We start from the raw sequence: 21,016 nt of genomic DNA on the forward strand, positions 1-21,016 counted from the left end.
GAGTGGTAACTTTGTAAGTGCATAATTAAGCGCTTGAGCTGCGACTGAAGGTGCGACAGGAGCAATTGAATCCAGGCCGTTTACCTCTACCGAACTTTCGGTAGAAGCGGCTCGCGTGCACGTCAAATAAGTTCGACCCGCCATGAAAGAGCTGACTACGTATGCATTGCTGGATCCGGGATTCTCGAAGCGACACAGGGTAAGCGGGCCATTGCTCCGAAGCCTGTCCACTTCTCTGATCCATGCATGCCAATAGTCGAGACAGAATGGATCGTGTATCGCTGTTGGAGATGACATCGTGCGTACCACTTGCCTTGAGACTACTGCGGGACATGCGGGGTCAATCCAGCGGCATGCCTGGTATACCGCACTCCTCGCTGCCTTTTCGAACCTCATCGCCTCAAACAGACATGTAGCATCTCTAGCGCGCTAATCTTATCGGCTGTGGACACGCGAGAACCATTCAACGAGACACCCCTCTCCTCACTGTATGTTCTGCGACATTATGGTATGCACTCCCCTTGTATCTTCGAATCGGACTCCCCGCGGACTTTGTGCACTCAGTACAGTTCTACAGCTTGTCGGCACTGTTGCATGGCTTTCACGGGTAGCTGGACGTGAATTTACCGCCTACAATGCCTGTCCCTTTACAGGCAAGTACCGCAGGATTACCTGACAGCGAACATCAGGCTGCACAAATTGATCGCTGACGTTGTCCCGTTTCTAGTCTGGTATGCCTTTTCACACGTCTTCCAGCCATTGTATCAATGCTTTTCTGGCCTGTGCTCTTGACTGGCCTAAATCCCGGCAGCTCACTGCTTGATTATCCTCCCGGGTGAGCCCTACTCTGTCTCGACACTTTATGCAGGAATCTAATGGGAATCAAGATGGCAAGCTGATCCCTTCACTTGGGTCTCTTTTCAAAACTGCCGCAAAGCAATCATGGAAGGTGGCAATGGCAATGCTCACCATGCGAGCAGACAGGGTGCTGTTGTGTTCGCCGATTGAGAATATGGGTAAATTGACTATCTCGCGAGAAGTAGCGACAGGATACGGCTCTTACAGGGACTGTGCAGTGAAGTTGACTCCATATACTCAGGAGAGACGAGCACTGCTGTGGCAGAGTCTGCAAGGATTGTTTCAACTCTGATACAACATATAGTGTCCTGTACTCCTACAGCATGGTTCCTAAGGAGTACTTTCTGCATGTGGTGTTCACCCCGGGCCCATCCTAATATTCGTTGTGCAATAGACAAAGATATAATACTTTGACAGTTTTCACATATCGAGAACCACGTCATCATCAGACCCAATCCGACCATGATCCTCCATCCCATTCAAACTAGTTATTGCCGCTCATATTTGGCCCACTGAGGTCCCTCCGCCTCAATAATATAACCGATCTCGCAACTCGTGAATTCCACCCGTGGGAGCTGAGTGTAGTATGCATTGTACTGCGGCTTCAGCGCATCCTCAAGGCTTCGCACCTCCCCAGTTGGGTGGAGTGATTTCCAGGGATTAATGCATGCATTTCCCACACAGGATTTGAGCACCAGGAGGAGAGCATCTAATCGGGGCAGCAAGACTGAGCGGCCTGGGAGATGTAGTGCTGCGTTTCCTGTGTAGGTGCCGTTTGGTGATCCTGTTGCAATGAGATTGTACATCTGGTAGGGGTCTGTGGAGAGATCGTACAACTCTTTCTTGTTGTTGCACCAGACCGAATAGTATAGATTGAACGACCTGCCAACCAGGCGCAACGCCTTATAAGTATTATTCGTTGGGCGTTCCCCTAGTACTCGATCAGTTTCTACTTCCCACGCAGTACAGCGTTGAGTCTCACCAGCGTGAATGCCCTCAGGGATAGCGATCCCCCAAAACTCGACATTGGCATGTTCGTGACGCGAAAGAGCTGCATCTGCAAGGCCTTGCTGTGTCAAAGGAATGACAGCACCATCAAAGCTGCTGTGGAGCTTCAGGCCTAGGAGGCTGAAAATAGTTGGAGCGAGGTCGGTGTGTGTTGTAACGATGTCTGTGACCTTGTTTTGAGGGACTTCAGGTCCTCTGACTATAAGCGGGACATTGATGTCTTCCTCGTAACCGCATGTCTTTCCCGGTTGCAAACGGTGCTGGCCAATGTGGTACCCATTATCGGCAGTGTATATTATGTATGTGCTGTCGAGGAGCCCACGTTGTTCGAGACGAGTGATGAGACCGTCGATCATCTCATCAACACTCTGAAGGGCACGAAGGCGTTGCCGATACAGGTGGTCGTTGTAGTCGACGTTGCTCTTGTTTTGCTGAGGCAGTTCAAGAACCCAGTTAGCTCCAGATGACTGTATATTGCGAGTTAGAACATGGCATTCAGGACCCCACAACAGGACCATACCTTTTCCGGGTTGAAACTGTCTGTCCGCGGCACACGAGCATTCTGGAAGAGTTTCTCGTGACGTCTCGCAGGCTGTGGCTCGGTGAATACACCATCTTTTACGTTGGCGTGTGGTGCGGTAGGCGCTACAGCGAGGAAGAACGGCTTTCCAGCGTTGACGGCATCACTGAGGAAACCGTACGCCTTTTCGGCAATCAAGTCGGTCTGATAAACACCATCGTGAAGGATAGGAGGGTTCTTGTTCCGTTGGAATGTACTGTTGTAATATTGATACGTGTAAGGGTCAAGGAGAAAGTCCTACCAGTGCGTGAATATCCAACTGGTACCATACCATATCTGATACGTACCGAGCCGGTGAAGCCAGAGGGGAAGGGAGAGTTATAGTTTTCGACTGTATGTGCGTTGAAAAGTTTTCCAGTGTAATACGTGTTGTACCCAGCTTCCTGGAGCCATGGAAAGAGCCAATCATCATTGAGTCCTTGAGACACGAACTTCGGATATCCCCCTAGAGGATTGATTAGGATTCAATCACCCAATGAGGGCACTACGAACCATAAGGAGGGCTCACATTAGTCACGTTGGTATTGTGCGCAGATTTTCCCGTCCAAAGGCTAACGCGAGAGGGGCAGCAGATAGCAGTCGTGCAGAAATGTCGTTGGAATAGTGTTCCCTGTTTGATGAGATGTCTTTGCAGAAACGGCATATACTCGAGTGAGTCAAGCCGCAGGTCTTGGTCGTCAGTGAGGATAAAAAGTATATTGGGCTCCCCTGACGTCGGAAAATTCTCGAGTGCGAGATTCGCCTGTGATTCATCTGAGCCAGGTCTCTTCGGAGTGGTTGGTACGGCTTTGGGGGCGAGCAAGATACGCAGCAACACCCCCAGAGGAATCCATGTTGATAGCTGCATGAACATGTATATGCAAACAGTGATAGGCCACCGTGGCCCGTGATAGAGGCTGTCGGATAAATGCAAAGTCTCGCTCAGAATCCTGTGTCACTCCATATGTACCAGGATTGCGTGCTTGTTCTCACTCCGGTTTGCGGGGGCCGCGTGGGGACAGTGACAAGAAATGTAGGTGGAAAGCAAATTATCACAAAGACCATCTCGAATACAGTTCAATTCGCGGCGAGATCGAGGAATCAGAGGACGGGCGTCGAGCAGGCAGGCGGCAGTGCGCGTGCCTCTGGTAATACCCTTCGTTGCAGCAGTGGCACCACGCACTGCGCCTCGACGCGCTCTGGCACCACGCATTGCGAAACCGGCCGTTTGGTCTGGTGCGATGCCTCCATGCCACAGGCTACGATTCCGAAGGACCCAAACCAGATTTTTTATTCAAACTTAAAGGCATACGGCATACTTACGGCCGCGTTATATATAATATAACACGCCGCGCGGTCACGTTTTCTTTGCCTTGACCTCACGCGTTCACAAGCCTGAGTAGACTTCTCTCTCCTCAACCACATTCGTCGATCAAGGACGTAGAATCCCATCGTTCGAAGTGCTCAACTTGGCTTGCGCATGGAGGCCCAGGTTCAGGCTGCTTTCCCTCACGAGCCGGCGCAAACTGCAATATCAGAGTCTGCTGCTGCTCAGACCAAGGAGGCGGACACTAGCCGATTATCCGAAGATACCGAGTCCAGCGATGATGATGAAGAGCCTCAGGTCACGAATCCCTCAGCAGATATCCGTGTGAGCAGTATCTCGCCTGATACTACACAATCTCGGAAGAAACGTGTCCTTCTACCCCTCATTCCGTTGATCGCCGCCAGACTCAAGTCGCGCCCGCCCCAATCGCAAAGTATTCCGCACCTCGACAAGCTATCGCAATTTGTGGTGGGGTCAACCGTGCGGGCTTGGTCCGTATGTGCCCCCACGAGGGATGAAATTGCCTGCATCGTGCAAGCTTGCATCCTAGGCGGCGATGTGGGGTTATTCATCAAGACGTTCGTGGTTCCCTACGTCGCCGTATTCCCCGGCTAATTTCATGTACCCTGATAGCGTATGGTCGGCGTTGAAGACAGCAACGAACTCGCATACCAGCATCGTGGACTTCATCAGGGAGTTGCAGATGTGCCGTGCCGAGATGTGCCGTGCCGAGATCTCCGCAGGCTCTTCCGATGATTCCTTCTCATCACTGATCAGAGAGGCACTGACTTTTGCGATCCAGAAGGCTTCATTCACCGCGTACACTCCTCAACCAGCCTACCCCTATTATGGCCTCGGTTGATCCACGACACCTCCTCATGTCAACCGTGCCAAGGCAATCGAGCTTCTGGAATTGGCTTCAGCGCCAGCGGTGTCACGTATTGCGAGCTCGTCTTGAAGCGTCTCCTGGAATCCGCATATCTCACGCCAGCGTACATTGAGAACGTCCTCGCGCCTTTCCTACCAGAGTTGCGGCAATGGGTGACGAAGCACCAAATTCAACTCGACTCGAAGCCTTTCAGTGATACGTTCAAGATGATTGCCTATCTTTGGGTAACGAAGGTCCTTGGACCCAAGCCCTCCGAAGCAACCCAGCATGTTGCGCGAATGCGGAGTCACGATTGCACTTGTGCACCTTGTACCGAAATCTTCCGGTTCCTGACCACGAGTCCGGAGAGGAGCCACCGGTTAGAGTGCATAGGCGCACCGAAACGCAGGCATGTTGAGCAACAGCTCCTGACATACGCAGGTTCTTGCGCACAATGGTCGACGATCACAACTAGTCCTCAAGGCTTATCGGTACGTAAACACTTGCCTGTGCATGATGATACTCGTGCAAATAGACTCGTTACTATTTTCCAGGTCATGAAGACCGATCTGATTTACCAGCCCATCAAGTGGAAAGCGACACTTGCACAAAGCCCCAGCATCTTGAAATCAATCTCGGACAAACCGGAAGTCCTGCGGTCAGTCTTTGGCGCCGATTACCAATCGATGGCCGATCTATTCTACGGTCGCAAATCTATCAGCAACATGATATCCAACTCGTTGCGATCAGCACCGGGTGCGGGCTTACCATCAGTTTCCTTTTCGGACCCTGCTGGTCGTGGTGCCTCCAATTCATCTGCAACGGCAACGCAACTTCCGACGACTTTACCTTCAGTAGCCACGCAGCCCAGTCGGAAGCGTAAAGCAACCTACAATGTGGACGACGTCATTGATCTCACTTAGGGTCCGACCCGTTGTTTATGTAACATACGTCTCATAGCATCACTGCCTTGACATAGTACCATACTAAACATGATGAATATAAACCCACATCAACCCTACATCACGGCGAATGACGCTGCAGTGGGCGTGGTCGTTACGTACAAGGGGGCGTGAGTGAACACAAGCCATGAGCTCGAGCGTTCAAGAGCGGTCCGAGGCTTTTTGGCGTTGCGCACGGATATTCGATTCTTTCGATGAAGAGTAGGGATTATCGTCATGCCGTGGTGCGTGTTGCTGATAGACTGAGGCTGTCGTCACTAGCATGCACCTAGTCCCCCACGCGCAGATTTCAGATGCCCAACCCGTCGGAGTTCAGCTAGTACTAGGATTCGCGAGGATGTCAGGGTACTTGCATCAGCTCGAAAATCAGGCTCTCGAATCCGGATTTGGGAGGATGAGATCCAGTACCGGTATTCTTTCTGCGGCGACGATCCAAAGATTTGGAGCAGTTGGTACCCGTTCATTGGGAAGAGCTTTTGTGCCAGCGCGCCCTGCGATACATGAATAAGACATGTCAAGTTGTCAAAACGCCCCGAATGTGTAGCAGGCATGATCCTCGCACCCATGTAAGCCGGGTCTGCGTGTGCGATGATCTGTATGCGCTGCGCTCGCGGCACTATCCAAAGGTCACGACTCGGAAATCTACGCCCGATTTGCCGCACGGTGGAATGAGGAAGCAGTGACGACATGAACATCCGCTACCTTCGAAGTCGCCCGTACGCGTGGATCACATTTATGTGATCATTCCAGTGAGATGATGGAAGACTTGGACTTGTAGCTTTGAAGAGGACGGTCACTTCGTCCTATCGAGAGACATCGTAAATTGGTGCGGCATCGGCTCGTGCCGAGAGTAGCCTCTCTTGCTCCACTACATGAAGCAGGCTTTCCCGTGAACCCTTTCTTCGAATGAATGCACGTTGCACTGCGACTCGCTACAACCGCCATTTGCAAAACAAGCTTACGCATTTGGCCGAACTCTCGCGTTAAGGTTCCCTGACCACCTTTCATATCGAGACGCCGATTCTCCGCTCTGCGTCCACCCATTCAGTCAGAAAGCAAGGTCGCTTGGGGCGACAGGTCATATGCTTACTACTTCCGGTCTCGGTTTTATCACGGTTCCCGATGCTGGGATGCATCAGAGTGGTATGGCCGCTTGCAATCGCACGACATTTTGCGTCGGGTACTCGGCGGCATTTATATACCCTCTTGTCCAGGATACTTGTAGCCAAGTTTGCAAGAAGTCGTGGACCGGTCTGACGCCTCATGTTGCATTTCCTCTGACCTTCAATCTCCGAGGCTTGTTCACCGAATCAATGGCATGTTTCTGCCACGTTTCTTCCTGGGCGGCTGATTGTGATGTGTGTCGCGATCGAGACTGCTATCGTACGGATCAGGGGACCAGCGCACAGGAGGACACGGGGTAGACGAACAATGGCAAGTGATGCCTCCGGTTGGCGTTCTTGCGGAGCAGCACGTATCTGCGTGCGAAGAATGCCTGTGGTCGGACTTGCGATTTCCCCCCTGGCCCTGCACCTGCGAACGTGTTGATAGATGACCCCACGTGTCTGTACGTCCCATTGATTCTGCACAACGCATAGTGTTGTAAGCGAAGTCGGAGCCGTCTATCATCGCATCAGGAGCCTCAGTGGGGGCGCTCTGACAGAACGTGATGGTGAACGCGTCAACGCAGAGAGGGAAGGTTTATACTTGGCTTTCGGCACCTCTGGTCCGCCGGCGGGCTACGCAATAAGAAGGAACACTTGTGTGAAGAAAGCAACTATTACTCCCGGAGTTCCCATGGTTGATGATAGCACGCTGTATTCAGCTATTTGTAGTGCCAATTCGGCGGATGTAACGCGCTGTTCAGAGACGCCGTAGCCAGGGATATCTAGCAAGGAAGACCGCCATACGTGGAGAGGTGCTTGGCTCGTGCTTGGTTGCAATCTCGGTGCAATCGGTAATCTTGCGCCAGAGTTTCGCGGAGTTGGCCCACGGCTACTTGCGGAGCCTTCTTTAGGCGCTTGGCGAGCAACTGTTCATTAATATCTTCGTCGCTCGTTCTCGTCGTGGCGCTCCCTGGCGACACCATCTTTCTTGTCGACTGGCCCTTCGCCTCGACATTTCGTTATATACGTGCTACAGCGGTATAGATCCCAGTCCGAGTCGTCCTTGCAGCCGCCGCTCCACACCAGTCCGGCCATCTCGTCTCCGCCGGCAGAACAAAAAAGCCTATTCTCTCGGACCAAGACTGCATCCGCCACGGCGGCTCCCTGTCGGCAGGATGTCGAAGAGTGGTCGCGGAGACGATTCTGAGGTCCGGTTGAAACAGCAAGAGATCGAGCAGAAACGCGCGCGAGGCGCGATATCCTGCGCTGAATGCCGGCGGTGAGTTCGCGTTCTCGACGTTGCACCCGCCTTCGCCAGATTCTTAACCTCGGCCCTTGCCTCAGTCTGAAGCTTAAATGTGACAAGGTCAGTTGTCCTGAGCCGGGGACGCTCGCTCGCTCTGAGGTGATATTGACGGCAAGCTGCTCGCAGAGCGTACCTTGTGGATCGTGCAGGCGCAGAGGATGCGAGTCCATATGCCCTAAGTAAGTCAAGCATGCCAACCTTCGAACAAGAAACGTATTGACATTCGGACTCAGTGGTTAGTTAATCATGCGTGCTACTACAGAGTACGCTCATGCTCACGACGCACATGGCACGCTGCAGGCAAGCTTGTAACAGGGCACGGCACTCGGTACGTTCCGGTAAATTTATGCTACTCAGGTATACTGATCGTGCTCGCAGCTTTGTACTGGCCGATACAGATCGGTTGCACAAGAAGATGGCAGACATGAGCGAACGCATCAGGTGAAGTGGCGTGTAAAGGCGTTACTTCTAATCATGGTTGAACTCATTACCGAATGTTTCGGCCTTTGTAGGCAACTTGAAGACGCACTCTCAATCGCGCAGGTTGGGAAACCCCTTGTATTGTATATTGCATCGCTCTGACGTGTTGAGGACAGTCGTCTTTGAGCCATGAACCGCATCCATTGCTTTCAGCGGACAAGATGAAAATCAAATCGAACCTGGAAATGCACGCTGCTGTCAACGAAGATAACGACGCAGGTTTCGGTCCGAACGGGCAGAACGAAAGTGATACCGACTATATCGATGCTTTCGGGACTTTGGCCGTGCATGAAGACGGCGGGTCAACATTCTACGGCCGTTCAGCTGGTTCAGAGGTGATTATCTGTTGATCTCTCTGCGTATCTGGGACGCTAACATGCTGCGGTGGTGCAGAGCCTCATGATTGTGAGTGGTGTAGCTGCAGTCATCTTACGTGTTCCTTACCTTGTGTTGATCTAGGGAACTGAAGATGGACCGCCTACGCCCCTCGCCTCAGCATCGAGGGATGCCGCTACCATACTCCCTCCAGACATCGCACACTACTCCTCTTCCCTCCCTCTTGCCCTTGGACCGCTACCGCCAATGAGCTTCCAGGACATGATTCGGCGTTATCTACCGCACTGGGAACGTGCTAGAGAGCTGGCCGACATTTACGAGGAATACGAAATATGGTTTTTCCAGGCTGTCACCCGTCGTCAATTGGAAGAGCAACTGCTGCCAATGTTCTATGTCGAGGCTCCTCGCTCGACTACCTCTCTTCCGAGACCGGGTCCGCATGATCTGTACGCCCCTCTTATTTCGTGAAGGCATTTGCGGCAGCTGAGTTGTTCACAAAGGGCCGTGGTGTTTGTGGTTTTTTGTCTCGGAGCCATCTTCGACAGAAACCGCCCAGCCCCTCCGGAGAGGAACGCCGAGGTATGCCGTCAAACCTCAGAGAATCAGCGACACGACCGACATCCGTTGTAGTCCGAACTGTATTATCATCTCAGTCGGGCTGCATTAAACTTACAGCCTATACTCGAGCATCCCTCGTCGTTGTCGACCGTCCAAACGTTCTCCACCCTGGCGATATATCAAGCCCTCACCTGCGACGACAATGCCATAGAGGGCCTCTGGGCAAACATGGGCTTGGCTACGAAGGTAATGGGACATTGTCATCACAGCGAATCGAGGTACTTACTCGCGCATCACGGTAGCTCGCACAGAGCGTGAGTGCTCTGTATGGACTGGTTTACGCATGCTTAACCTCGTTGAACATTCCAGATCGGTTTACGTAAGTCTCCAACCTAGTGACTACGTATGTTCCACATGCTGACTGAGGAATAAGATCGGGATTGCGCGAGATGGGGCCTCTCGAACCTCGAAATACACGCACGCCGATGCTTGTTCTGGGAAGTGTGTACCACTGACTGCTGGGTTGTAAGTGAGGATTTGAGAGGGTATCTTCCGAAGCGTGATATATTTCGACAGAGTCTGGCGACCGGACGAATACAATCATTCCCAATAGCCCACGTCGACTGCGAGCTAGCACTTGACCCGGACCAGACCCTTTCTGAAGATGGACAAGTCCAGTCCAGTCGTACGTGGATACCTGCTCGTTCCTCCTGAATTCACAGTAACCTGTCAACGCTAGTACCGGCTTGGAAAGCCCGCTTTGGAGCGAAGTGTTTATCTGTTCTCGCGGCATCACTCACGGCAAAGGTCCCTAAATACAGCACCATCTTGGATATCGATCGTCAATTTCGAGATATGGAACTCCCCCACTTTGCTCAAGGCGGAGTTCCACAGAATGTCGGGTTGAGTGCGACCATGCAGTACTTCATGCCACAAAACTATACGCGGTATGGTGCGTTTGTACCAACGAGGTTTTGTTATGGATTTACGCTGACATGACTTTTCGCGAATGCTAGCCATGATGTACCTCCATCGTGTGTTCTTTGCCCAAGTACATCTACATCTATTATAAATGACCCCGTAAAGCTTATCTCTCTCGTCAGGCACTTGTAGACCGGACCGGAGATCCGCTGAAAAGCCCATACGCGCCGTCTTTTCTTGCCGGATATCGCGCAGCATGCGAAACTGTCAGCCTGCTTAGGCAGCAGTTCGATCTCTTTCCTTTGGAATTGGCCAGGGTATGGGTGCTTTGGACACATGCATTCAGCGCTACGTTGAGTACTGCCATACTTCGTCTCGTGTCTCTTCTGTTTACCCCTAATCAGATTTATGATCACGTCGGTTGTCACACATGCATCAAGGTCCAAAGTTGCTCAATCAGCTCTTGAGGAGATGGACAAAGCCCGTGCTCTCTTTGAGGATGCTGCCCGGATTGGTGGTCGCGCGGTCAAGTTTGTGGTGAGCCTTTGGGCTTATAGCATCACATTGCTATCTAAACATCGGTTTCTTAGCCTAAAGTCCGGCACTTCTTTGAGAAAGCTCACCAAGCATTTTACGCAAGTCAAGGGCAGGACGTTCGCAGACCGGATATTTTCTCACCGCGTGGCGCCGATGAAGACAAGGAAAAACTTCACATCTTCTTAGGAAGGACGAACAAGGTTTCCACGAAGTCGGCGAGCTCACCCCCTATGCAGCACGAGCCCAGTCCACCTCCAGTTACACAAGTGCAAGAATCTTCCGTGCGCTATGATTACGATCCGAACATGCATCCCCACCTGGCGCGAGAGCTTAATGAATTTGGGCAGCAATTCGAGGACCCTTCGTTCAGGCAGCCTGTCTCCTACGAACCTAGAGCTTATTACGAACCCCAGTCGCATGCCTCCGGCAGCTATAATACTCATCATCATCATTACCACTCTACCGGCCATCAGGAACCGAGCGCATCTGGTCACCATTACGTTACTCCCCCTCCACGTAGCAACTCGCAGGGACACTCCTCTTCATCTGCATCACCGGTGGACAGCTGGGCACACGCGCATGATATCGGCATCAGCATGCCCGTATTACTTCAGCAACAGCACACACACCAACCGCCGATTCAGCATCCCTATTCCATGCATCAGCCGCCCAGCCATCCTCAGGCTTCTGGCCACCTTCCCCGTGTGCTACCTCCGCGTCTTAATTCACCCCCACTCGTGCACTACGATTCAATGCCTCGGGAGCTGCCAGTTCCGGTACCACCTGCATTGAGCACTCCGCAATCGTCCGTGCAACCTGAAGGCGGCCTGCAAGAGATGTGGACGTCCTTCATGCAGCAGGCTGAACTGCCCACCGCGCCAACGCAATTTCCCTTCAGTGGTCCAGGCGTGCGCAGATAATCGTTTCATGCCATGTTCATGTATTGTGTACGTCCGCTCTTCACTTTTTCTTAGATATTCTTGTCAGCTCTGTTATCCTCTCCTTTCAAGCATCGTCTCGCATTGTTGTGTTTAGCTGTGTCAATTTGTTATCGTACGTTATATAGCTTTCTTGTAATGAACGAGAGTTGCGGATTAATTCCATATGAGTACTGTCGAGCCATGCTCTGTAGATGAGAGGAGTCGCTCGTGAGAGCATGCTATCGAGGGCTTCGACCGTAATGAGGACTGCGCCGCCTCAACTAGACATATTGGAGGCGACATGGTCCGCCGTCGCGTATGATGCCCGCATACCGGCTTCCAGAGTTCGCCAGTTTTCATCGAGCATACTCCAAAAGTCTTCGGTACAAACGCCCAGTTGACATCCTAGATTCCAGAACGCCATGATGGAGTCGCGACGATTTTCAGGTGACATGCGCTGTAGCCTATCTGAGGCATGGGCCGGATCGTACAGAGAGTCTCTGAACGGCTCGAGGAAGTCGGGATCCAGCGTGCGCAGAAGAATCACAGGCACCCGGTATGTTGTGAACTCGGCGCAAGGGGCTTCGACAGGCAAGATAGTACCGATTTCCCCACGTGGTGCCCACCTTCCGAGCGAGACCAAGCACGTGGATCCAATATCGTCCAGAGCGTCGAGGAGAGTCAGTGGAAGGTGTATGGTTTCCTGCTTGGGCCCAGTGGCGGCAAAGGTACGTAAGGGAGGAAAAGAGGAGCAATATGCTGCCATGACGAATGCGTGTATCGGAAAGTACTTGATGGAAGAACGATCTGACGGTCCGCTTATTGCGGCGATGACATGCGTAGGGAGGGAAGTCGTAGGTTGAACGACGCTCTTTAATTGTACATTGCGAGGCAAGGCACCGGTATCACTTGGGATCTTGACTGTGGTCTGTTCCAGGGTCTGTCGTAGCCTATGGAGTAAAGAAAGGATCACTTTACTGAGGATTGAGACCCGATGTCAACTTACACCTCGCCATTGCACTTGATTGACCGGAAGACTTCGTCAGCAGGAAGCTCCGCTAGCTCCGGCGCGACTCTGGCCAGGGCAATTCGGTTGATGTTGCGTTGAGCGGGCCGTCGGAGAGACATCGCTTTGGGCAACATGATCCAAGTGCGCATCCTTATATCAGGACGATCCCGCCGGTGGCTTTTTGCGTGGGTCTCAACGGCGTCGCCGCTGTGGAATCCATACTTCCGAGAACACGTTTGAAAGGCAGTCGAAGTAGTAGCATCATTTCGGACGCAACGAGCTCAACTTCTGAACGTGGTCATGAAAGAGCGGACGCAACGAGCTCAACGGTGCATGCAGGGCCACAGCCGCCTATCCCAGGGGCAGCTTGCAACAAAGAATGGCATTCACATCTTAGTGGCCTGTTATGAGTGATAAGAAAGACCGTGCTGAGTAACTACGTGACATGAGAAGGAGCTCCTTCAACACGGGGACCGATATACCTGAGAGTGGTGGTATTCTAGGTTCCACATAATATTTGATCGGGAGCATGAAGGCGATAGACTAGAATAAGAGAACACAGCTTTGCTCTACGCCGCAAGGCCACAATCCGGAGAGGTGAACCGTGGAGGAATTATCGTGGAGTCGGACGTTGAGAAGTTGAGCTGATACCAGTCGGTTTTGAGTTGGCACCAGCTTCCTGTTTGACGCCCTCTGCTTTGACTTTCCCTGATTTGCCTTTGGATATGGGTCTGACTGCAGGAGCCACGGGCATGACCTTTTTTGCTCGTTTTTTCCCGTTACGCTTAGACCTTGGGGCGTGTTCAATGAGATCGTCTCCTGATGTGATTAACCCTCAGTGAGAGGTTTTACGCGGTTGAGAAATATGGATACCGGAGTCGCTCGCGTCGCTTTCACTGTTGGAACCAGTTACCGCCATCCTCTAACATGATTCGACATATGGACAATCAACTTACTCGTATTTTGGCTGAGCAGGCGACAGATCCTTGATTGTGGCCGGCGTAGCCTGTCCGAGTCCAGCAGCATCGGGCAGTGGCTTGTCGTATTGGCTGGCAGGTGCCTGGGGAGAGGATGTGTCGCTGACTTGTGTGGTAGTCATCGGTGGAGAAGGATGAGATGTAGTGGAAGAAGGCAGAGCAGCAATTCAACGTGTATATATACCTACGAGCGCGTTTCACAAACGGCCATTGACACGCAGACTGTGAGATCTGAGCGGCCAGTGCTTCATAGCCTTGTGTATGGCTTCGCGGCATCGTGCACACCGACAGGCAGCGGGTCATCCCGAGTTTGAGCCGAATGGGGACAACTTGCTGCGAGATAGAACAGGTAGACGAGGCCTTCGCAGCTGTCCCAAGTGAGCGTGTTCGGGTGGAAACGCAGATCCCTAGCAGAGTCAAGGCTGAATGGTGCATGGTCTCGAGTTCCCCACAGCCCCTGTTGGGCTGTATCGCTGCGGTGTCCGACATTCATATGCTCCTAGCCAAATATGTCTGACATCATGTATAGCCCTGCATTGCCTGTATATGAGAAGGTTGCAGCGGAAGGAGCACGCTACTTATCGGCAAGCGCATAGCCACCTCATGGCCGCCCCCTCTTTGAAAATCATCAGTACCTTGGCATCGCGCCAGACATCGAGTTATGGAGGCTGTCGCTGGACCTTCAAACCATTCGGACAAGCACCGTACGAAGAGGAAGAAAAAGCCATTGCCCAATAACAAGAAGCAACAGAAATTGACCGAAAAGCAAAAGATTGCGGCGCTCGAAGACGCTGTTGCTCAGTTCGTGCGTAGAAACACCTAACGAGCCTGCTTGTAATCTCATGTTGATTAAGGAGTCTAGGTGCCACACGATGGGCTGAAAGCGTTTGCAGAACTGCCCATATCTGAAATCACCAAGCGTGGTATGCTCACCCTAGTTGAAGCATAACCATACTCTGATCACTCTCATACAGGTCTGAAGAAGGCGTGGTTCACTGACATGACCGATATTCAATCCAAAAGTTTACCACTATCGCTCAAGGGCAAGGACGTGTTAGGCGCTGCTCGTACAGGCAGTGGAAAGACACTTGCGTTCCTCGTCCCGGTTCTGGAGCTGCTGTACAGAAGAAAGTGGGGACCTCAAGATGGCTTGGGCGCTCTGATAATTTCTCCTACACGTGAACTGGTATGCACACGCTATATTCCATGCCTTCCGTATCCACTGACACCGGCGCATGCAGGCAGTCCAAATTTTTGAAGTTCTACGGTCCATCGGAGGATATCACAACTTCTCCGCCGGCTTGGTGATCGGAGGAAAGAATCTGAAAGATGAACGAGACAGACTTGGACGCATGAACATTCTCGTCGCTACCCCCGGTCGTTTGCTGCAGCATATGGACCAGACGATTGGATTCGACTGCGACAACTTACAGATACTAGGTACGTATGACAATGACTGAGGGATATCAGAACATTCATCAAGTCGGGAACTAGTCCTCGACGAGGCTGACCGAATATTGGATATGGGATTTTCTCGGACCCTTTCTGCACTCCTATCCCACTTACCCAAGGGCCGACAAACACTCCTCTTTTCCGCAACGCAGACTCAATCCGTCCAGGATTTGGCTCGCCTCTCCTTGCAGAATCCTGTGTTCGTTTCTACTCAACATGCCTCCGAAATCAACACCAAGGACCCGTCCAAGATATCATTAACGTCCACGGATTTCATCCCGAAAACCCTTGAACAGCACTATGTCGTCTGCGAGCTCGATCAGAAGCTCAACCTGTTGTTCTCCTTCATCAAGTCTCATCTGACGTCGAAAACACTCGTTTTCCTCTCCTCATGCAAACAGGTCCGCTTTGTCTTCGAAACCTTCTGCAAATTGCATCCAGGCGTGCCTCTCATGCACCTACATGGCAAGCAAAAACAGCAGACACGCATCGACATTTACCAAAAGTTCATCGCTTCGAAGCATTCGGTGCTCTTCGCAACGGACATCGCAAGCAGGGGCCTCGACTTTCCAGGGGTTGACTGGGTGGTGCAGGTCGACGCTCCGGAGGATGCTGATACGTACGTGCATCGCGTGGGTCGAACCGCGAGGTACGAGAGCGAAGGGAAGGCATTGTTGGTACTCTGTCCGAGCGAGGAGGAAGGCATGCTGCGCCTGTTGGAGAGCAAGGGCTTGCAGGTGGCAAAAATAAAGGTGAAGGGAAGCAAGCAGCAGAAGATCGACAATCAGTTGCAGAACCTTGCGTTCAAGGATCCGGAGATTAAATATCTCGGTCAGAGGGTGAGTTGCCTTGTCACATAGGCGTATGTGCAGAATGCCTGACGATCGGTCATGCAGGCATTCGTTTCCTACCTTCGCTCCATCCATCTGCAGAAAAACAAGGACGTGTTCAAGCTCAGCGAGCTGCCGATTCAGGCATTTGCAGCCTCACTTGGTCTACCCGGAGCACCGAAGATCAAGTTCCTGAGCAGAGAAATTGCGAAGCAGAAGAAGAATGCTCCAAGAATACAGCAAGTGCAAGAGAGCAGAAAGGCACATGAGGCAAGCGAGGACAGAAACAGCGAATCAGATGAGGAGAATTCGGATGAGGAGCACGCACCGGGTGAGGAGGATAAGAAGGCGGAGGGCGCCGTACCTTCTACCACATCAGACAAGGCACGTTCCCACTCAATTTCTGGTGTCCATACACTGTGTTGAACGCAGCCCTCGCAGGCGAAGGCCGTGCGCACCAAGTACGACAGGATGTTCGGACGCAAAAACCAGAGTGTTCTCGCGGACCATTACACCAAGCTTGTGTCCCATGATGATATACCAGACCAAGAGGAAGAAGATTTCATCACCCTGAAACGTGCCGATCATGCCCTCTCAGACGATGATCTACCCGCGTCGTCGCAGTTATCGAAGCGTAAACTGAAGATGGGCGAGAGCAAGAAACTCATGGCGAAATTCAAGCAGCCAGCCCAGAAGTTGATCTTCGACGAGCAAGGAGAAGGGCACCAGGTTTATGAGCCCGTTGCTGGGGAGGTGTTCGTCAAGGAGCAGGGTGGCGAGGCAGGCGTTCAGGAAGCAGGCCGACGATTCGCGGAGGAGCGTCTAAAGGAAGTGAAGGATGCAGACATCCGGGATCGAGAAGAAGCGAAGGAGAAGAAAAGGGAGAAAAAGAGGAAGAGGAAGGAGAGGGAACGCGGTGTTAGTTATGATTCATCCTTCAGTGACCATGCCACAAAGGTGCTGACCAGACCATCACGCAGATGGCGATGTCCGACACCGAGACCGCATTGGGACCCACTGTCAACTCTCTGGATGATGACGGTTATGTGTCGCCTGAATTTGAACTGCCGTCAGAGTCGGAAGACGCATCAACCCCCCCTGCGAAAAGACCTAAGAGCTCAACCAATGGTGAAACCCTTGGGCCTCGAAAACAAGCCACATCGCTTGAAGAGGAGGAGGAGTTGGCATTGCAGATGCTACGCAGTCGTAGATGATCATTGTCGACACGTAGTCACTACTCTAGTTCATGAAGTATTGCCTTGCAACACGTCATGGCTGTGACTGCTGCGCGGTCCCAGTTCGCGTGTCTCGGATTCGAAAGCCCTAAGCCCGTGGCTTCCGTCCTTGCGTGTCAAAATCAGTTCTTTGCCGAGACCTATAAAGGCGCGAGCGGCTCTCTCATCGATTGATCACTGGTTGGCACTATGCTCTTTCACTTCACCTTCAGGATCATCAGGTGAGTCACCGCCTTGTGGTCTGGAATAGGGACGGGGCTGAAGGGCATCGTCTGTATAGTTCCATTACTGCCTTTCTATACCCAGGCTATGCTTCCTACAAGACCTTGTCCCAACGACCAGCCTCTGAAGCTGAGCTAGAACGCTGGTTGATGTACTGGTCCGTTCTCGGTGTGTCATAACGCACACATCCATGCGGAACACCGCTCATACACCTTGATTCGCAAGGATGCATCATCGCCGTTGAATACATCGCAGAATGGGCCATATCATGGCAAGTGTTTCATAGTTGCGCGCTCAAGCCAACAATCTGATCTTTGCGAAGGATCCCCTTTTACTACACTTTGAAGACGCTTTTCCTCCTCTTCCTCGCTCTTCCTCAAACACAGGGCGCCACGTTCATCTATACAACGCTCCTACAGCCTTTCTTCCATGAACATGAATCTGAGATCGATCGCACCATCGCGTCCTTCAAGGCGCGCGGATACGTCTTGCTGCAGAATCAACTGCGACGAGCATGGGCCTATGTTGCACAAGCCATCGGTCAGGCGCCCCCTGGAAGCTTTGCCCCTGTGCCAAACAATGCTGCTGCGAATGCCGGCGCTCCTCCTACCATGAATGACCCCGTTTCCGGACCTGCTCAGATGCTGGGCAGTTTCTGGCGCAACTACGGACCATCAATCGTGGCTTCTGGCGCAGCATTCATGCAGTCTGCGCAAGCCGCAGCGGCAGCCCCCCCTAGGAGAGACCCGGCGCTGGATACTCCGGATCTCAGCACCAGACCCAGTGCCTCGAGTTTCAGGCAGCCCTCCTCACAGTCCGTCGTGGAGAGACGTCGGCAGCTCGAGGCCGAGCTTGCTTCTCTATCTAAGGAGCCCGCTCCATACGATGTAGGCGAGGCTGCGCCCTCGATGCCCATTCCTCAGCCATCCGGCTCCGTCCAGATCCATTCTTCTGGTTCATCCGGCTCACTGCGGGAACGCACGACCAGCAACCCGATGCATTTCGAGGACATCGATGTTCCTAGTGACGCGGAGGGATACGACACTGGCTCGGGCCTTGAGAGCGGGCCGGAAGGAACTCATCCTCCGAGTGCGGCGAGGCGGACAAGTTGGTTCGGGTGGGGCGGTCCTGCTCAACAAGGCTATCAACGAGTGAAGAGCGATTGATATCCCGGATTTGCCTGGATGCGTCGCTGACAACAGCCGGATGAACCTATGGAATGTATTATAGCCACCTTAGCGACTCGCTCTCTTCGTTGTCCCTGTCAAGCCAGTGCATTTACAGACTTATTACGTTGTCATTGCTCCCTGTCGCCGAGGATGTGTCGCCTATGCTTACCCATGGTTGTCAGTTGGGTAATTTGAGAAAGGCGCCGGTGTTCGTCGTTGACTCTCGAGCACATTCTGCACGCAACAATTCATTGACGAACACGAGTGTGAAAATAGAAGTCTATATGGTATACATACTTTCGCTATCAGCGTACTACTGCGTGTACTGCATGCACTTTCATAGCAAGATCATCTTGGCGTTGAGTCAGACCTCAGCTTCGCGGGTCACACGCTGAAAACATATACACTTTTACTATCATCTCCCATTGTCGCCTTGGCTGCGCTCGTTCGGTAGCCGGTCATCATACCAAGAGGATCGCCTCTCCGTCCGCCTCCAGCCTATCCCAAGTAGGATCATGGTCGTCAGCATGGAAACCACACTCATCTCTCACATCTCGACCGCTCAACCAGTGCATAGATGAATTTCCGAAGCTAGCGCGGATTACCTATTGCGCTGCATATCCAGTCTCTCCTCGAGCTCCAGACGCTATCTATCAAGCAGCGCTCATGGATGACACGTTCCTTCTGATGCCCTTGACCGTGGATCGCTGCCAGCGATAGTCGTCTCTCTCGCATCTTGGTTGCCTGATCGCAGTCATTGCGAACCACAGCAACTTGCCTGCTTCTTCATAACCCTGCTGCTTTCTGAATTCGGTCCGGAATATTCAGTCGATCTCGGCGAAGACTAGGGCGCACTCATAACGGGATCATCATGGACCATCGTATGATCTCTTGCGTGCTTTACATAGTTTCCTCTTTGATTGACATTGCCTCTCAGTTTGAGCTTAGAAAGCTACGAGCTCGTTCTTTACCCATCCAAGCATTTTTAGTTATCACCCCACACGCCATATAACTGTAACATCAAAGTCTCCGCGGTGACACGTCTACCAAAAGGTTACCATAAACCTCCGAACATGCGCGCTTCATGGGATGGTCCCACTCGACATCCGTACCGTTACTCGACTCCCGTACAGGGAACAAGAAGTCCCGGTGGTCCCTCGAGCGTGCTGCCCGTACGTCAATCCTCGACCTTCATTGGCTTATCATAGTTCATAACTACGTGCAGCCGATGACTACGGAGGAGGACCTCCTGGAGCAATATAACGGTCGCCCACTGTTCCGAGCAAATACTGAACCGTCGGCACCTGCGGGTTGGTACTCAGATACTGCTACTCAGAGGAAGAAAAATCCTTTGGCGCGTGCCTTCAAGGTCAGTCCAGCGTCCCTTACACCCCGCCTGTGATCGCTGTTTGCAACAAATGCAACCCATTCGTCGAGTTCATATTGGCGTCTTTCGTTGACATCAAACTTTCACACATTTTCTCCTATACTTTCGCGGATTGCGATGATTATCGTCTCGTGTCGTGCTGAGCATAGTGTGAATAGAAAATCGCCTCGGGATGGAAAAGGTTAACCCGCGGGAGTCGATAACGAGACTGGCGGTATGAATTTGGGCGGAATACATGTATTGCACCATAGCGTTTGTTCATCTGATCGCGTCCTCGTTTCCGGCGCGGCTCCTCTTCGGCGTGCCCTTGACGGGAGACCCGCCCGCCTTCCGTTTGGTGGTGCGCGAACGCGTCGATGACGTTTGAGTGACCTCTTCGAGCGTACTGTTAAAGCGGACCAGAGACTGCGAGTGAACTGCGTCCTCGGCGCGCTTGGCGGAGCGCGTAGCTGGCATGCAAGACAACGGATGTAGAGACCTAGCACCCAAGCTGAGCAGCAGTCGTTGCGGCCAAGGAGCATGCATCCTACACTATGAGCCCCAGAATGGGTTGCTACCAACCACATGATGGGGGATATCGACCATTCACCCACGGTCTGGTCGATATGTGGTTGATTGAGGCGATGTGGGTGATTGCCTTGGATCACTCATGGTATGGTCTATTGTATACAATCACCCACTGTATCCGTAAATACTAATGTCGGCCAAAGTCAATGGGTGATTTTCACCCACTCTACCAGTGGGTCGTGCCAGTGCTGATTGCACAGCAGCGGCAACGCGCGCGGTCAAGCTGCACAGCCCCTCGTCCAACTCATCTCCCGCCAATTGCAACAGCGCCAGCGAAGACGGTAGACGCAGGGTTCACTCTCGCCATGGCCAAGGGCACGGGCCTTGGTAGAGTCATGCCACTCTCTGAGCCTGCTCAGAGAGTATGGGTCGGGAGATGGGGTGTGCGTCTATAGCGGTCGTGCCCACCGTTGCAAGATGAA

At 52.5% G+C, this 21,016-nt stretch overlaps 5 protein-coding genes across 5 annotated transcripts; 4 read left to right on the top strand and 1 right to left on the bottom strand.

Moving 5' to 3' along the window:
- Positions 1-1,346: 1,346 nt before the first annotated feature.
- On the bottom strand, positions 1,347-3,293 carry PUNSTDRAFT_59089 (Arylsulphatase; the record flags this gene model as incomplete). The annotated part of the gene is made up of 5 exons (XM_007379410.1): positions 1,347-1,789; positions 1,841-2,333; positions 2,387-2,683; positions 2,734-2,891; positions 2,939-3,293. 5 exons carry the CDS (start codon positions 3,291-3,293, stop codon positions 1,347-1,349), a joined length of 1,746 nt encoding a protein of 581 aa, XP_007379472.1.
- Positions 3,294-3,905: 612 nt separating this feature from the next.
- On the top strand, positions 3,906-5,543 carry PUNSTDRAFT_130187 (uncharacterized protein; the record flags this gene model as incomplete). Its single annotated transcript, XM_007379411.1, has 4 exons — positions 3,906-4,330; positions 4,386-4,609; positions 4,648-5,111; positions 5,175-5,543. 4 exons carry the CDS (start codon positions 3,906-3,908, stop codon positions 5,541-5,543), a joined length of 1,482 nt encoding a protein of 493 aa, XP_007379473.1.
- Positions 5,544-7,863: 2,320 nt separating this feature from the next.
- Positions 7,864-11,050, top strand: PUNSTDRAFT_30245 (uncharacterized protein; the record flags this gene model as incomplete). The annotated part of the gene is made up of 17 exons (XM_007379412.1): positions 7,864-7,967; positions 8,033-8,054; positions 8,121-8,173; positions 8,352-8,435; positions 8,507-8,537; positions 8,591-8,809; positions 8,934-9,256; positions 9,299-9,389; positions 9,441-9,614; positions 9,671-9,686; positions 9,802-9,893; positions 9,945-10,053; positions 10,108-10,320; positions 10,385-10,419; positions 10,472-10,668; positions 10,694-10,826; positions 10,880-11,050. Coding segments are annotated over 17 exons (2,067 nt in total), but the record flags the coding sequence as incomplete, so codon positions are not given.
- A 3,343-nt stretch (positions 11,051-14,393) lies between these two features.
- On the top strand, positions 14,394-17,228 carry PUNSTDRAFT_130189 (DEAD-domain-containing protein; the record flags this gene model as incomplete). Its single annotated transcript, XM_007379413.1, has 8 exons — positions 14,394-14,537; positions 14,595-14,655; positions 14,707-14,918; positions 14,974-15,172; positions 15,227-16,023; positions 16,081-16,374; positions 16,447-16,932; positions 16,995-17,228. The coding sequence occupies 8 exons, from the start codon at positions 14,394-14,396 to the stop codon at positions 17,226-17,228; spliced, it is 2,427 nt and encodes an 808-aa protein (XP_007379475.1).
- Positions 17,229-17,438: 210 nt separating this feature from the next.
- On the top strand, positions 17,439-18,948 carry PUNSTDRAFT_118022 (receptor expression-enhancing protein 4; the record flags this gene model as incomplete). Its single annotated transcript, XM_007379414.1, has 4 exons — positions 17,439-17,470; positions 17,530-17,639; positions 17,697-17,742; positions 17,794-18,948. 4 exons carry the CDS (start codon positions 17,439-17,441, stop codon positions 18,635-18,637), a joined length of 1,032 nt encoding a protein of 343 aa, XP_007379476.1. The 3' UTR covers positions 18,638-18,948.
- Positions 18,949-21,016: the final 2,068 nt, after the last annotated feature.

This window comes from Punctularia strigosozonata, assembly GCF_000264995.1.
Source record: "Punctularia strigosozonata HHB-11173 SS5 unplaced genomic scaffold PUNSTscaffold_1, whole genome shotgun sequence".
NCBI classification, from domain to species: Eukaryota; Fungi; Basidiomycota; class Agaricomycetes; order Corticiales; family Punctulariaceae; genus Punctularia; species Punctularia strigosozonata.